The sequence below is a fragment of the Chiloscyllium punctatum genome, chromosome 24, assembly GCF_047496795.1.
Source record: "Chiloscyllium punctatum isolate Juve2018m chromosome 24, sChiPun1.3, whole genome shotgun sequence".
In the NCBI taxonomy this organism is placed as follows: Eukaryota; Metazoa; Chordata; class Chondrichthyes; order Orectolobiformes; family Hemiscylliidae; genus Chiloscyllium; species Chiloscyllium punctatum.
The window spans coordinates 62,541,442-62,559,209 of NC_092762.1; the positions used below are offsets into that span (position 1 = coordinate 62,541,442).

Below are 17,768 nucleotides of genomic sequence, written 5' to 3' on the forward strand. Positions count from 1 at the left end.
GCAACTTGGAATACAGTACAAAAGCAATGCTACAACACAGGTGAATAAATGTGTGGCTCTGCCATAACTGACACTTCATAGAAAATGGGGAGCTCTCAATTTTGAACACAATATCCAGAGCCTACATTTCTGTGGAGACTGAATGAAATGAAATCCTCTGACAGTGAAAATTGATTAATTATATCTCCTTGTTGTCTATGTAAACTCTTACCTAGAATAACGTGAACTGCTTTGGTCTCCTTATCTAAGGAAATATATAATGGCATTTCAGGCAATCCAGAGAAGGCTCACATGGTTGATTCTGGATATAGAGAAACAGAAGAATATCCACTTTCTCTTGCAAGGCTACACTCCAACTGAAGTGCATGTATCTATTCATATCCGTTGTTTATTTATGAACACAGTCTGGCATCAATAGGTACATCACATCAAGTCAGGTGCCATGCTTAACTCATGCCCGTGATACGATCATGTTCATATCCAGTTTCTATAAAGCTCATATGAAATATAGATCTGCCAAGTAATATATATTTTTTCACTGTCAAGCATATGTTAGTATAATCAGGGCTAACAGTTAACTATGACTCACCATAAATTATTGCAGAATACATGGGATGTCCACAAATTTCTCCACTAAACTCAAAGCAGCAAAACACCACCATTAGAGTATATAGCTAATGACATTTATCCATGATTTGGAGATGCTGGTATTGGACTGGGGTGGACAAAGTTTAAAAATCACACAACACCAGGTTATAGTCCAACAGGTTTAATTGGAAACACTAGCTTTCAGAGCACTGCTCCTTCATCAGGTGGTTGACAATCACCTAGTGAAGGAGCGGCGCTCCAAAAGCTAGTACTTCCAATTAAACCTGTTGGACTATAACCTGGTGTTGTGTGATTTTTTTAAACTTTGGACACTTACCCAGATTGTTGGAAGAAACACAGAAGCAATAACAATAGCAATGTGCTAACAATGAAATCAAACTTGATCAAAAATAAAAAAAACTTTTTAATCAGTAAATTCTTTATGGGAAGGAACTTTCATTGAAAAAAAACTCCTCATCGTGTGTTGGGCATGCAAAGAGCAAAGCCAACATTTATTTTATGAATGGGAAAAGCCAGCATAGGTTTTATTTAATAGGACGCGATAATGCCAATTTATGTTATGTTATGTGCTGCACATTTTCCCACACATTATAACAAGTTCTAGGCCAAGGTACACGATGACCATGGTTTCTTATTAAATTCCTGTTGATTCATGTACTATTATTAAAGTAACAAGGTCAAATGAAGAAAGCTCCTGACTGCCTCAATATGAAATTAATCTAATCTCAGATTTAATAACAGCATCAAGCAGACATGCATCCCAGGTGTGAATTAAATGCTACAAAATGTCACAATAAGATAATTAGGGAAATTCCATCCAGGGTATAAGATGCAGGCCTCTAGGAAGAGAGGAAATTTGCATCAATTGCACAAAAGAATGCTGAAGCTAACAGGAAAATTCGTACAAGGCACTGGATAGGTCAAAGTTGGAGTATTGGATACAGTTCTCAACAATCCATTGTAAAAAGAATGTGAAGAGCTATGCAAAATAGGAAAGGTTAATCAGAATCAGACATTAGGTGAAATTTTCCCTCTAATGAAGACTTGAAATTAGTTTTTCTCCCATCAACCCCCCCCCCCCCCCCCCCCTTCCTCTGTCCAAACGATTATTAAAGGGTTATGGTTTTCCGTTAAATGAGAAACTTTGAGAAGGTAAATAGCAAACTGCTTCTACTCATTCGAAAATCGGTAACAGGGTTGTACAGATTAAGAATTCTCTTTAGAAGAACTAAAGGGATGTTAGAAAGTTCTCTCCTATGTGCAGTTATTAAAATATAGGTAGGTGAAGGCAAAAATGTCATTTTTTAAAAATGAAATTAGGTTAGGATTTGACAAAATGAATGATACAGGTGAAGGACAGAAAAATTAAAGTCAAGTAATTGACTTTATATAGACAGCCACAATCTCTCACATATACACCCCAAAGATCAAACAGTCTGTGATGCAAAAAACGACTGCACTTAATTACTGGATAAAATAATCATTCAACAACGTTCACTTGGAAACATTCTAACACAACAATACTGAATAGTTAAAGGAGGGTTCAATGTAATTCTGCTCAGTATTTCATACCCTCCAGTGATTGGGTGGTGGCTACCACACCCTTTTCTGGCTCCGTTCTGAGAAACATGTTTGTGCCAGGACTGGGCCGGGGCTCATAGTAAGACAAGGCCTCACATGGGGAAGATGCAACACCAGACTCCAGAGAAAACAACTTTATCTGAAGGTTCTGTCTGGAGAGGAAACAGAAGTTTTAATGAGGTCAATTATTCTGGACTTCTTCTGAACAACCAATAGATCAGTAACATGTGAATTTAGTCACCAGACTGTAACATGCAGTTTAGCAAATATTAACAAAGATTCTAATCACAGGTACACACAAACCAAAATTCTAAAATTAAAGTATTTGTGCATGCAAGAGTGTGTCACTACCATAGCAGAAAATGGGCTCTTGGCAAATGAGCTCACAGCACCTGTTCTGAAGTCTGTGCATGTTATCAAGGATATTTTATAGTCAGTTCCATAGAATAGAATCCCTACAGTGTAGAAGCTTGACATTTGGCCTATCAAGTCTACAGTGACCCTCTAAAGAGCATCCTATCTACATCCACCCCAGTTACCCAGCATTTCCCACTACTGATGCATACATCCTTGGACAGCAGGAGGCAATTTAACATGGCCAATCCACTTGATCAGCACATCCTTGGATTGTGGAAGGGTACTGGGCACCTGGAGCAAACCAAGGAGTACACAGGGAGAACGTGGCAACTCCACACACATAGTTGCCTGAGGCTGGAATTAAACCCGGGTCCCTGGCACTATGAGGTGGCAATGCTAACCACTGAGCCACCATGCCTAAAGGACTAAAGTTTTGAAAGATTGTGAAAAGTTGATTGCTTTCACGTGTTGTGGAAATATCTGGTGTGGTTTCTTTAAGCGGTAATTGAAGGTTCACTGTGGACATTGGAGACATTTTTGAAATAAGAACTTTTAGAAATCAATGACTGATAAAAGCTATTTGCTTTGCTAAAGATTTTTTACGTGAAATGCTTTGAACATTGGCTGGCTTGGAGAGACACTGGTTTTATCTGAAACAAAAACAGAAACTGCTCAAGAAAATCTATGGAGGGAAAACAAGAGTCAATGCTTCAAGCGACCTTTCATCAGAACTAGTAGTACCTGGGAAAAACTTGTGTTGGAGGAAACCCGATGATAACAAGCCAAGTTGGAGAAAAGCTTCCCAAGATCAAGCTGACTTTTCTCATTTCTGAAACGAAACCACTTTTGTCGAGTTCAGTGTGAAACCCATTTGTTCTGCTCAAAGATTGGTAGAAGAAACTCCAAAATAGTATTTCCTCAGGACCAACCATGTATATTTACTGACTCGACCACATCAGCCAGAACAGCAGAGCAACAGACTCTGGAACATTCTACACTTTACTCTTTTGCCTTCAAGCATAACAGGTTGGCTAAAGGGATTTTTTTTTCAGAAAGCCAATCTCTGTAGATAAATCTGCTTTTATAAATGCTTTCCAGCAGAGTTTGTGTTTATTTGCATTTGTGCTTTGGGAATGTTGAGGACACGCAGTTATATTTCCATAATATTGACAGTGTATGTCAACCAATTGTTGTATCTTCATCAATTAAACTTTAATTTGATAATAAATCAATAATTGTGCTTAGTATGAAACTTGGTTGACATCTCTTGTTGCTTAAAACTTACTATTGACAAGATATTTAATTGGTCACCTTGGTAACCAAAAAAGGCCTTTTCTTTTAATGCTGGCTTTCTTTTTTATGTTATGCAATGGGGACTGGAATGGTGCATTCCAGCCTTGGATGTAACAGTACATTGAGTTATTTACAACATCTTTTTCTAAGAAAGAATCTTGTTCTTGCCAAATATTTTCCACGCTAACTCATTTTGAGGCTTGAAAGTACTATGACCCCTTGGTGTGGGGGAGAAAACCTAATGAGAAGAAGCAGAGGGAGGAAATTTGGCCACTAACACCTCAGAATCCACAATTCCAAATTTCCAGCTAGTGACCTCCTTGGGTCCTTACTCCCACTTTGAAAGCCAAAAAGAGTTTACATAAAGAATGTAAAGAAGCATAATAATGTGGCTCAATTATTTAATTTTATTGTTCAAATATTTAAATATTCAGGAAGTTTAATGTTTCTAAATGTCATTATTTGTAATTTGGGTTCTTAAACCCAGGAGATCTGAAGTAAAATTTCTGATTTAAAATATAAAAATATAAATAAATAAACAAATTTATAATGTTTAATTTATCTCAATATATCCTTGTGACGTTACAATTGGAGTCTAGACTTAATGGTCTAGAAGTGTAGCTCATAAGAACAAAGCACACAGAAAATAAAAACGATACCTACGTCAAAACCACAGTTTAGAGTTTTATATTTTCACTAAAAATTCCCTAATTCTGTTATGAATTTTGTTTCTGTAATCTCATCAAGCTGCATTTACACTCTCCTGCCTTCAAGCTGCAGTAAAGATGGAATATTTGCAAGCAAGAAAATTGAGGTATTTGCAGCAGAGTCAAGCTACAGATCAACCATGATCTAACCAAATTGGAGAATAGATTCAAGGGTGTGAGTAGCCTCTCATTCCTGTAGTCAGATTTATTTTGTATATCAAGCTTGTGACAGGAGTTACACTGATCACAGTGAAAAAATATTATGGAGGGCTGCTACAAATTTGCTTGGAGTGGGTTACAGTGGCACCTCAATTTTCTATACAACAAAATATGAACATTGGAAATTCTTAGCTGGTGTTCCCAAAATAACATAGCAGACTGCTGTTCTGGATTTGACAAGCACTCTCAATTTGCACTGATTTCCCATTAAGCACAACACTTTGAAAATGCACATACAGTAATGGAAATAATTGAGGGTCTATTATATACTGAAACACAGCAGAATACAGAAAAGCATTTGAGGAGGAGTTTTTAAGGGAGGTTCAATCCATACAAAGTTGCTAGAAAATTATTGAGCTCGAATTCTTGCAATGTTTCCCTTTCACAGCTGGAGTGTTAAGCCAATTCTATGCACTTAACATGCTGACAGCAATCAATTCAGTCAACCCACATGACAAAGGGCTGTGGGACTTAATAGCACTATGAAGGTGGTTTTCATTATGTTTGGGAGTTTTGGGTGGTATTCTTTAGTCTGGCTCAATGAATGGATCATAAGTTTAGGGAGCACAGGAAGCAGGTAATGAAAGTTGGGGTAAAACTCACTGGGGAAATATTTTAAAATGACAGCAGATGAATAGAGGGAATTCTAGAGCATACCAAGACTGGGCTGGGTAAGCCTGGAATCTGACAGCCATTGGATGAATTTCAACTCCTGGAATTTACCTGTTAGATTCTGGTCACAGAAACTAAGCTACACTTGGCCTGTTCACAAGCTAGTTTTCAGCATTTTAAAACACATTTTCAATTGTAATTGCATGATATAATTGCTGACAATACAGCTTGGAGCTAGGCATAGATACAGTCTGATGCCCAGAAACAGGTACAAGGCAATTTTCATAGCTCAAGATATCAGGTCAATATCATTGTAAGGTGAGATGGACCAGCTATCTGCTGCAACAGGCGAGGACAACGTGTACTGGGTAGAAATGACTGAACCAGAGTTGGGAGGTCATGTTGCGACTGGAAAGGACATTGGTTGGGCTACTTTTGGAATATTGTGTGCAATTCTGGTCTCCCTTCTATAGGGAGGAAGTTGTGAAACTTGAAAGGGTTCAAAAAAAGATTTACAAGGAGGTTGCCAGGGTTGGAGCATTTGTGCTATAGGAAGAGGCTGATTCGGCTGGGGCTGTTTTCCATGGAGCATCGGAGGCTGAGGGGTGACCTCAGAGGTTTATAAAACCATGAGGGACATGGATAGGGTAAATACACAAGGTCTTTTCTCTGGCGTGGGGGCGTTCAGAACTAGAGGGCATAGGTTTAGGGTGACAGAGGAAAGATTTGATAGAGACCTAAGGGCAACATTTGCATGCAGAGGGTGGTGCAAGTTAGAATGAGTTGCCAGAGGAAGTGGTGGAGGCTTGTATATGAATAGAAAGGATTCAGAGGGATATGGGCAAATGCCAGCAAATGGGACTAGATTAATTTAGGATAACATGTTGGAATGGATGAGTTTGACCGAATGGTCTGTTTCCATGCTGTACACTTTAAAATTAGAATCTTACAGTGTGGAAACAGGCCTTTCGGTCCAACAAACCCACAATGATCCAGTTCCCTACCCTATATTTACCCCTGACTAATAACCTACACTATGGGCAATTTAGCATGGCCAATTCACTTAAACAGCACATCGTTTTGGATTGCGGGAGGAATCCAGAGCACCTGGAGGAAAACCATGCAGACAAGGAGAGAGTGTGCAAACTCCACACAGACTGTCATCCAACTCTATTTACAGAAAAACTGCAGGTCAAACCTAAATCTTTAAAACCAGATCAGAAACACAAGTCAATGTTTCACAGTCAAACTTAAAGCTTAGGCTGGGATCAATAAGGACTCGGGCACAGTCTTTGATGTCGATTGATTGAAATTACTTGGGTGCTAATCAATTGATTAATTTTAACTTTTGTTAAAAAGAAATCTATTAACGCTGTGCTTATTAGGAAGTATCATTCAGCTAACTTTTTTTGAAAAAGCCTTTAAAGTGTTGTTGAAACATGGTTCTTTCCTGTTATTATTGGCATTTGTGCATTGTGACTTTTAAGACAGTATGCTTTTGACTATTTAAATTATCAAAAGTCTTTGTTATTAAAGTGGTTGAGCTTTACTCTTGGCTCTTGATAAAGGTTAATCTTCAGGGTCACTTTATAGACAAAGGCTTGATACAATTTTCATTGATACAAGTTCTGTAAATCAGTTACATTGTTATAAATTGTAATTTGCGTGCAGAAAATTGCTTTTGTTTTTATTTATATTTAAGTATTGGTATTTAAAGTTAGGTTCCGACTTACTGCTCTAAAAACACAAAATGTGAGATAAAGCATAATTCTTTAAATACTCTAGTTCCACAAAGTCAGTTGTGGTTTAACTCCATAAGATGTAGTGTCAACATGTTTCCCCAAACAACTAGAGTCACCAGAACTAATAATATAGCTCTCAGTTTCAACCCCACACCTTCTGGCTGACTGACCATAAAGAACATTACCCAAGGTGATAGATAAAACCAGAAAGAAACCCAAGCACGTTCCGTTAATGTCGATTATAAAAGTAGGAAAGCTCGCTGGACAGCCTGGAATGTGACATTTATAAAAAAAAAAACACCCGCTGGTTCTATAAAGTTCTACAGTGGAAACAAACTGTGACTGGCTTCAAGCCTCATGCCCAGAAGGCCCTATCAATACAAAATCAAAAGGCTATGAATAATCAAAGTTAACCTGAGTAACGCCATGTTTTTACATGATTTGCATTGTTAATAACATACAGTATAGAAACTTCTACAGGCCTAGCCCTTCATTGTAGTGGGATGTAGGAGGAGGTATGGATTCGTAATAAGCTTGCCAAATGTCCCACATTTCAAGCTAAGTAGCGATGTTAAACTACCAGGAAGACGCTTTAATGCAGTACAGTAATTATAAATTCGCTGTTACATGACGCCCTACTTTAGAGGGTTTATTTGATTTATTATTTAGGGACAGGGAGTTTTATCAACAGCTGTTTCGAAGTTCAGTATCCTCATGATCCAATATTTAAAACAAAACAACTATTGACACTTGGAGAAAGGCAATTTTCCAAAATTTTGACACATGGGCACTGATCAAGTATCCACAATTCTGGGATGACGGTCAAGAGTCCCAGTGTACGGATTTCCGGATTTTCAAAACCCATGGAGTGATTGGAAACGTGCATTCGCTGTAAGTGCGCGGGAAAGCTTTGATCAGTTTCACTGGAATTGTAAACAAAACCATTCCGGGACTGCGCTCGCTCGAAATGTAAAGGGGGTAAGACCCGCATCCGACCTCGGGACGCCCTCAACAGCAACACGCCGACCATCAGGAAGCTGCCTGCTGTACAGTAAACAACTCACTCACCAGCAATTCAATTCGAGCGGCAGCCTACCATATACTCGCCAGCTCCAGAGGAATGTTCGATATTGTCACAAGATGACGTTCGCAACATTAACCCAGCTACAATGTAGCCATTTTAAAACATTGTATCAAACATCGCGAGACCGTGATCAAGGTGGGGCACTTATACAAGTTTAAAGGGCTCATGTGTCTAGGAGTTACATCGAATGCAAAACAATCTGCTCCGCAAAGTAATGTAAGTCGATCTAACGTGCAGTCAGCACGCAAATATACCATCGGCATCCACTGTAAATACTGGCTGCACCCAGTGCATTTCAATCTACTTCCGTTGTGAAATACAGTGCGCACCCAATTTAAAATACAATCTACGTCCAATGTAAAGTACATTCCACACCCAATACAACACAGTCTGCTCCCCAAGGTAAAATACATTCCACACCCAATACAACACAGTCTGCTCCCCAAGGTAAAATACATTCCACACCCAATACTACACAGTCTGCTCCCCAATGTAAAGTACATTCCACACCCAATACGACACAGTCTGCTCCCCAAGGTAAAATACATTCCACACCTAATACTACACAGTCTGCTCCCCAAGGTAAAATACATTCCACACCCAATACGACACAGTCTAGTCCCCAAGGTAAAATACATTCCACACCCAATACAACACAGTCTGCTCCCCAAGGTAAAATACATTCCACACCCAATACAACACAGTCTGCTCCCCAAGGTAAAATACATTCCACACCCAATACGACACAGTCTAGTCCCCAAGGTAAAATACATTCCACACCTAATACTACACAGTCTGCTCCCCAAGGTAAAATACATTCCACACCCAATACGACACAGTCTAGTCCCCAAGGTAAAATACATTCCACACCCAATACAACACAGTCTGCTCCCCAAGGTAAAATACATTCCACACCCAATACAACACAGTCTGCTCCCCAAGGTAAAATACATTCCACACCCAATACAACACAGTCTGCTCCCCAAGGTAAAATACATTCCACACTCAGCACAATAATCTGCTCCCAATGTAAAATAATTTCCACATCAAATACAACATAGTCTGTCCCCAATATAAAATACATTCCACGCCTAATACAACACAAACTGTTCCCAACGTAAAATTCTACACTTAATACAAAACAGACTGGACCCAATGTAAAATGCATTCAACACTCAGTACAATACAGTCTGCTCCCAACATTAAACACATTCCACACCCAATACAGCAGTCTGCTCTCAATGTAAAATGCATTCCACACACAATACAACACATTCTGCTCTGAATGTAAAATACATCCCACATCCAATACAACACAGACTGCTCCCAATGCAAAATACCTTCTACATCCAATACAAAACAGACTACTCCCAATGTAAGATACATTTCACACCCAATACAATAAAGTCTGCTCCCAACTGAAAATACATTCCACACCCAATGCAACAGTCTGCTCCCAATGTGAAATGCATTCCACACACAATACAATACATTCTGCTCTGAATGTAAAATACACTCCACACTCAGTATAATAGCCTGCTCCCAATGTAAAATACATTCCACACCCAATACATCACAGTCTGCCCCCAATGTAAAATACATTCCACACTCCAAACAATACAGTCTGCTCCTAACTTAAAATACAATCACAGTCCCATGCAACACAGCGGAGACCCAAAACAAATTAATGTGCACTTATGCAATAGACTTTGCACCCTCTGCTGTCCTGTTACAGAAAAACTGTGCTTTTGAATTTCAAAAGTCAAAATCGAGACACATTGCAAAGCTTTAGGGAGGCGTGCCTTCATGATCCTTAACATGTTGGGCAAATACATCTCCCAGAATATGTCCAGTCAGTACTGGCAGCTTGTCCAATGCTGCTGTAGAATGACGTCCATTTAAAAATATACAACTCAGCTTTCCCTGACAAGAATTGTACAGTTCCATAGCACAGTTTCTGTGTATATTACCAATGTTTACTTTGAATGCTTTCTAAAACCAACAAATGACTGCACCCTCTTCTCTTCATCTCATTTTCTCTATTTTGTATTGCATTTATTTTTAAAATGACTTTGTTCACTAGCAATCTTAGGCTCTGAGTTTGGAATTGTTCCCAGAACATCTCTCAATTTTACAGTAGGCGCCACTAACAAGGATGTTAAACTGAACACTGAGCTAAGTCACCCAAAAGGTTACATTCTTTTTGAAGAAAAGAAAGTCTTGGAACTTTTAAACACCCCTGGATCCGGACTTAATTTTCCTGCTAACTTAATGATTTCTTGTAAATTGCACAGTATAAAAGATGATAAATGTTTTATGCTCTAAATGACAGATATTTTAACTAGGCAAAAGTGAGGACTGCAGATGCTGGAAACCAGAGTCTAGATTAGAGTGGTGATGAAAAAGCACAGCAGGTCAGGCAGCATCCGAGGAGCAGGAAAATTGACGTTTCAGGCAAAAGCCCTTCATCAGGAATGAATGATGAAGGGCTTTTGCCTGAAACATCGATTTTCCTGCTCCTTGGATGTTGCCTGACCTGTTGTGCTTTCCCAGCACCACTCTAATCTAGACTCTGATATTTTAACTAGTGCTTGCTTGCTCTTTATCCCCTTTCCCCAGCCTCAGTTCTCACTATTCACCTGATTTCACATCAGATTCACTGAAACCTTTCCTCCGCTGGTTGCCATGTGACAAAGTGGTGCCCAGGTGGGGCTTCATCAGTTTCACTTGAAATACCACAGCACACAACACTTTCTACTGGATACATATCAATCCTCTTGACAAAACTCCGAATCCACCACTGACCAGGGGCCTGCTGTGGGACAGTGACAGAGTCCTACTTCTGAGTCAGGAGTCCATAGTTCAAGTACCACCTGCTCCAAAGTGTGTGATAACAGCTCTGAACAGGTTGATCAGGAAAACAACTACTTAAAAAGAATTCTGATCAATAGTTACCCTAACTGTGTCCTAAGTGCCTGTACCTTCAGTCTGAAAGAGCTACCAGTCAATTCCCTTCTCAGCTTTTTAGTTAATTTTCTGTTTCTTGATTATGGATTCTGGTCCCCACTTTTTCTAATGGTGATTTACATTGGCTTAAGGTGAGAGGGGAAAGATTTAAGAGGGACCTAAGGGGAACTTTTTCATACAGAGTAAGAAATGTGCATGGAATGAGCTACCAGAGGAAGTGGTGGAGGCTGGTACAATTACAGCATTTAAAAGGCATGAGGATGGATACATGAATAGGAAGGGCTTAGAGGGATATGGACCAAATGCTGTCAAATGGGACTAGGTTTAACTTAGGATGTCTGGTTGGGCTGGGCAAGTTGGACCCAAGGGTCTGTTTCCAGGCTGTACATTTCTACGACTCTGTGTCTCAACAGTAACATTACTCTGAACTTCTGTTTATCTCTTCTCTGATGCTGCTGAACTTGAAGAGTATTTCTGGAATTTTCTGTTGTTTTGGAATATAGGAACAGGAATAAGCCATTCAGCTCCTTGAGCCTATTCCACCATTTGATGAGATCATGGCCTACCCACTCCAGTTACCGGCTCCGCCCCCACTCCCAGCTCCACACCCCACACCAGATCCCAGTTCCCGGCCCTGCCGAGTTTTCACCATCCCTCCAGACCTCCCCCTCACTGAGGACGAACGATCAGTCCTCAACAAAGGACTCACCTTCATTCCCCTCCGTCCACGCATCAATGAATTTAATACACGCCGTGATGTCGAACACTTCTTCCGCCACCTTCGCCTCCGAGCTTACTTTCACAATCAGGATTCCCGCCCTCCTTCCGAGGACCCCTTCGCCCACCTCCAACACACTGCATCCACCTGGACACCCCGCGGTGACCTATTACCTGCCCTCGACCTCTTCATTTCCAACTGCCGCCGGGACATTAACCGCCTCAACCTGTCTACCCCCCCCCCCCACTCCAACCTCTCACCCTCACAACGTGCAGCCCTCCAATCCCTCTGCTCCAATCCCAACCTCAACATCAAGCCAGCGGATAAAGGGGGCGCAGTGGTAGTCTACACCGCTGAAGCCAAACGCCAACTCGAGGACACCTCTTCCTACTGCCCCCTCGACCATGACCCCACCCCCCATCACCAAACCATCATCTCCCTGACCATACAGAACCTCATCACCTCAGGAGATCTCCCACCCACAGCTTCCAACCTCATCGTCCGGGAACCCCGCACTGCCCGGTTCTACCTCCTTCCCAAGATCCACAAGCCTGATCACCCTGGCCAGCCCATTGTCTCAGCATGCTCCTGCCCCACTGAACTCATCTCTACCTACCTCGACACTGTCCTATCCCCCCTAGTCCAGGAACTCTCCACATACATTCGAGACACCACCCACGCTCTCCACCTCCTCCAAGACTTCCGTTTCCCTGGCCCACAATGCCTCATCTTCACCATGGATATCCAATCCCTCTATACCTCCATCTACCATGACCAGGGCCTCCAAGCCCTCCGTTTTTTCCTCTCCAGACGTCCCCAACAGTACCCTTCCACCGACACTCTCATTCGTTTGGCTGAACTGGTCCTCACCCTTGACAATTTCTCCTTCGAATCCTCCCACTTCCTTCAGACCAAAGGGGTAGCCATGGGCACACGTATGGGCCCCAGCTATGCCTGTCTCTTTGTTGGCTACCTAGAGCAGTTGATCTTCCGTAATTACACCGGCACCACTCCCCACCTCTTCCTCCGCTACATTGATGACTGCATTGGCGCCACCTCGTGCTCCCGCGAGGAGGTTGAGCAATTCATCAACTTCACCAACACATTCCACCCTGACCTTAAATTTACCTGGACCATCTCTGACATCGCCCTCCCCTTCCTGGACCTCTCCATCTCCATTAATGACGACCGACTTGACACTGACATTTTTTACAAACCCACCGACTCCCACAGCTACCTGGATTACACCTCTTGCAAAAATGCCATCCCATATTCCCAATTCCTCCACCTCCGCCGTTTCTGCTCCCAGAAGGACCAGTTCCACCACAGAACACACCAGATGGCCTCCTTCTTTAGAGACTGCAATTTCCCTTCCCACGTAGTTAAAGATGCCCTCCAATGCATCTCGTCCATATCCCGCACCTCCGCCCTCAGACCCCACCCCTCCACCGTAACAAGGACAGAACGCCCCTGGCGCTCACCTTCCACCCTACCAACCTTCGCATAAACCAAATCATCCGCCGACATTTCCGCCACCTCCAAAAAGACCCCACCACCAGGGATATATTTCCCTCCCCACCCCTTTCCGCCTTCCGCAAAGACCGTTCCCTCCGTGACTACTTGGTCAGGTCCACGCCCCCGTACAACCCACCCTCCCATCCTGGCACTTTCCCCTGCCACCACAGGAACTGTAAAACCTGCGCCCACACCTCCTCCCTCACCTCTATCCAAGGCCCTAAAGGAGCCTTCCACATCCATCAAAGGTTTACTTGCACATCCACTAATATCATTTATTGTATCCGTTGCTCCCGATGCGGTCTCCTCTACATTGGGGTGACTGGGTGCCTCCTAGCAGAATGCTTTAGGGAACATCTCCGGGACACCCACACCAATCAATCACACCGCACTGTGGCCCAACATTTCAACTCCCCCTCCCACTCTGCCGAGGACATGGAGGTCCAGGGCCTCCTTCACCGCCGCTCCCTCACCACCAGACGCCTGGAGGAAGAACGCGTGCAACACGGTGGCACAGTGGTTAGCACTGCTGCCTCACAGCGCCAGAGACCCGGGTTCAATTCCCACCTCAGGCGACTGACTGTGTGGAATTTGCACATTCTCCCCGTGTCTCCGTGGGTTTCCTCTGGGTGCTCCGGTTTCCTCCCACAGTCCAAAAATGTGCAGGTTAGGTGAATTGGCCACGCTAAATTGCCCGTAGTGTTAGATGCAGGGGTAAATGTAGGGGAATGGGTATGGGTGGGTGCGCTTCGGCGGGTCGGTGTGGACTTGTTGGGCCGAAGGGCCTGTTTCCACACTGTAAGTAATCTAAAATGCCTCATCCTCTGCCTCAGAACACTTCAACCCCAGGGCATCAATGTGGACTTCAACAGTTTCCTCATTTCCCCTTCCCCCACCTCACCCTAGTTCCAAACTTCCAGCTCAGCATTGTCCTCATGACTTTTCCGGACTTGTCCTACCTGCCTATCTCCTTTTCCACCTATCCACTCCACCCTCTCCTCCCTGACCTATCACCTTCATCCTCTCCGCCACTCACCCATTGTACTCTATGCTACTTTCTCCCCACCCCCACCCTCCTCTAGCTTATCTCTCCACACTTCAAGCTCACTGCCTTTATTCCTGATGAAGGGCTTTTGCCCGAAATGCCGATTTTGCTGCTCCTCGGATGCTGCCTGAACTACTGTGCTCTTCCAGCACCACTAATCCAGTATCTGCAGATTAACTCAATACCTACCTTTGGTCCATATCCCGTATACCTTTGCTTAACAAAATTTACTATCTCAAAATTAAAATTAAATATTGCCCCAAATATTTAATATTTAATTTTAATTAATAAAAAATAGGTTTTCCTTATTAATTACTTTGAACACCTCAACAGATCTTCAATTTGAACTTCCATTTTGATGTAAAGATTTTAATTGCAAAGTTGAAAAATGGCATAGTTGATGAATGGCATTGTAGTATGTCTGACTTATCATCTCAAAATTAAATTTTCACCATTCGTTGTATCTAGTCGTGATGTAAAGTTCCAGTCATTGTAAGCATTGTCATCATCAACAAAGAAAGTGCATAAGCATGAAATCTTGACATGTCATTCTTTCAGCTTATAATTGGAAGTTATTGATCTCTACGTAGATTACAACAGAGACCAGGCTAAGTTTTAATTTGTTAGATCGCTATTCTTGCCAGTCGTCTGTTTGGCCATTTCCAGTCAAAAGTGACAGTGGCTAATTGGGAAGGTTTAAAAAGGAGGAGCTGGGAATATCTGCTGTCATTTCAAAGCTGCCAGTGGCAATACAACTCTTGTTGAGCTGGGGGGCATGTTTCAAAATATATTTCTGTGGGAGCTTCCCAACCGATTTACTTGGTGGTTTATCTAGGCACATGCAGGAGCTAGTTAAAATCCAAATGTGCTCCTATGTACCCTGATCTCCATTTATCAATAAAGCTGTCACCAAACAGCATGATTTTAAAATTGCAAATTGGTGGGAAGGGAATGGACAATTGAGCTGCTTTCGCATTCCATTCCTTCAGACTGGGGAGCGCTAAAGTTGGTCCAGCAAATCTCATTTTCACCAAAATATCCCAGCTGCATCATCTCAATGCATCTTAGTGGAACTTAGGACATGTACTGCTGTTGCAGGAATGTATATAGCTGCCATTGACATTTAGGATCATTAAACAACAGAATTTCTATGTTAATGCTGAAAAACTGCTAATCCCAAGGCCTGATGAACTTCATCAAACATCAGTGGGCCCAGGAAACTGTTTTGTTTGCTCGGCATTAGATAAATAAAATAGATTATTAGAATAAACTAGTTCAGAATATAAAGACAAATAGCAAAAAGTTTCCATAAATATATAAAATAAAAAGAGTAGCTGAAGCAAACATTGGTCCTTGAGAAGATGAGAAGGGGGATTTAGTAATGGGATATGAGGAAATGGCCGAGGCACTGAACAGGCATTTTGTGTTGTTCTTCACAATGGAGGACATGAATATCATGCCAGTAATTGACAAAGAAATGAAGGTAAGTGAGGACCTGAAAAGAATCATTATAATGAAAGTGATAGTGTTAGGCAAGCTAATGGAGCTAAGGGTAGATGGGTTTCCTGGCCCTGACGCAATGCATCCCAGGGTACTAAAAGAGATGGTGGGAGATATAATAAATGCACTCGCAGTAATTCTCCAAATTTCACTGGACTCTAGGGCAGTTCAATCAGATTGGAAAACAGCAAATATGACGCCATTGTTTCAAAAAAGGTTAGACAAAAGATGGGGAATTATAGACCTGTTAACTTCTGTTGTGGGGAACATATTATCAAAGAAGAAATAGCAAGGCATCTAGATAGAAATTGTCCTGTTGGGCAGATGCAGTATGGGTTCATGAAGGGCAAGTCATGCTTAACTAATCTACTGGAATTCTATGAAGACATTATGAGCATGGTGGACAATGGGGACCCAGTAGGTGTGGTCTATCTAGATTTCCAAAAAGCATTTGACAAGAAGTTGCACAGAAGGCTGCTGCATAAGATAAAGATGCAAGGTGTTATGGGCAATGTTTTAGCATGGATAGAGGATTGGTTAATTAGCAGGAAGCAAAGGTGGGGATAAATGAGTGTTTTTCTGGTTGGAAATTAGTGGCTAGTTGTGTGCCTCAGGGATTAGTGTTGGGAATGCAGTTATTCACAATTTACCTAGATGATTTGGAGTTGGGGACCACGTGTAGTGTGTCAAAGTTTGCGAATTACACTAAGATGGGTGGAAGAGCAAAGTATGCAGAGGACTGTCACACTTTGCAAAGGGACACAGATAGTTTAAGTGAGTGGGCAAAAGTCTGGTTGATGGAGTACAATGTTAAAAAAAAGTGACACAACACCATGTTATAGTCCAATAGGTTTATTTGGAAGCACTAGCTTTCGGTGCCACAACCACCTGATGGAGGAACAGTGCTCCAAAAGCTAGTGCTTCCAAATAAACCTGTTGGACTGTAACCTGGTGTTGTACAATTTTCAACTTTGTACACCTCAATCCAACACCGGCACCTCCAAATTGTTAATAAAATTGAAGTCATTCATTTTAGTAGGAATAATAATAAAAAGGACTGGTATTTGAATAGTGAAAAATTGCAGCATGCTGCTGTGCAGAGGAACCTGGGTGTCCTTGTGCATGAATCACAGAAGGTTGGTCTCCAGGTGCAATAAGTACTTAAGAAGACAAATAGGATTTTGTCCTTCATTGGTAATGGGATTGAGTTTAAAAGCAGGGAGATTATGTTGCAGCTGTATAGGATGTTGGTGAGGCCACACCTTGAGTATTGCATGCAGTTTTGGTCTCTTTACTTGAGAAAGGATGTACTGGTACTGGAGGGGGTGCAGAGGAGTTTCACAAAGTTGATCCCAGAGTTGAGAAGGTTAGCTTGTGAGGAGAGACTGAGTACACGGGAATTATATTCATTAGAATTTAAAAGAATGAGGGGGAATCTTACAGAAACGCATGCAATTGTGAAGGGAATAGATAAGATAGAAGTAGAGAGGGTGTTTCCACTGACAGGTGAAATTAGGACAAGAGGACATAGCCTCAAAATTAGGGGGAGCAGATTTAGGACTGGATTGAGAAGGAACTTTTTCACCCAGAGGGTTGTGAACCTATGGAATTCCCTGCCCAGGGAAGTAGTTAAGGCTTCCTCAGTAAGTGTTTTTGAAACTAAGATTTTTTTTTGAACAGTAAAATAATTAAGGGTTATGATGAGAGGGCGGGTAAGTGGAGCTGAGGCCATGAAAAGATCAGCCATGATCTTGTTGAATGGTGTAGAAGGCTTGAAGGGCCAGATAGTTCTTATGGCCTGCCCAATGGCACATACAGG

General features: G+C 41.9%; 1 protein-coding gene across 2 annotated transcripts in view; it reads right to left on the minus strand.

The window, feature by feature from the left end:
- Positions 1 to 8,482, minus strand: part of znf414 (zinc finger protein 414) — a 30,707-nt gene extending 22,225 nt beyond the window's left edge. Inside the window, exons 1-2 of one of the 2 annotated variants that reach the window (XM_072594025.1) lie at positions 8,189 to 8,482; positions 2,182 to 2,342 (exon numbers count right to left, since the gene is read on the minus strand). In XM_072594025.1, coding sequence (XP_072450126.1) covers positions 2,182 to 2,239 — 58 coding nt within the window. In that variant the 5' untranslated portion in view covers positions 2,240 to 2,342; positions 8,189 to 8,482. The remainder of the gene's footprint in view (positions 1 to 2,181; positions 2,343 to 8,188) is intronic. The other variant, XM_072594026.1, reaches the window with a different exon arrangement.
- Between the last annotated feature and the right edge of the window lie 9,286 nt (positions 8,483 to 17,768).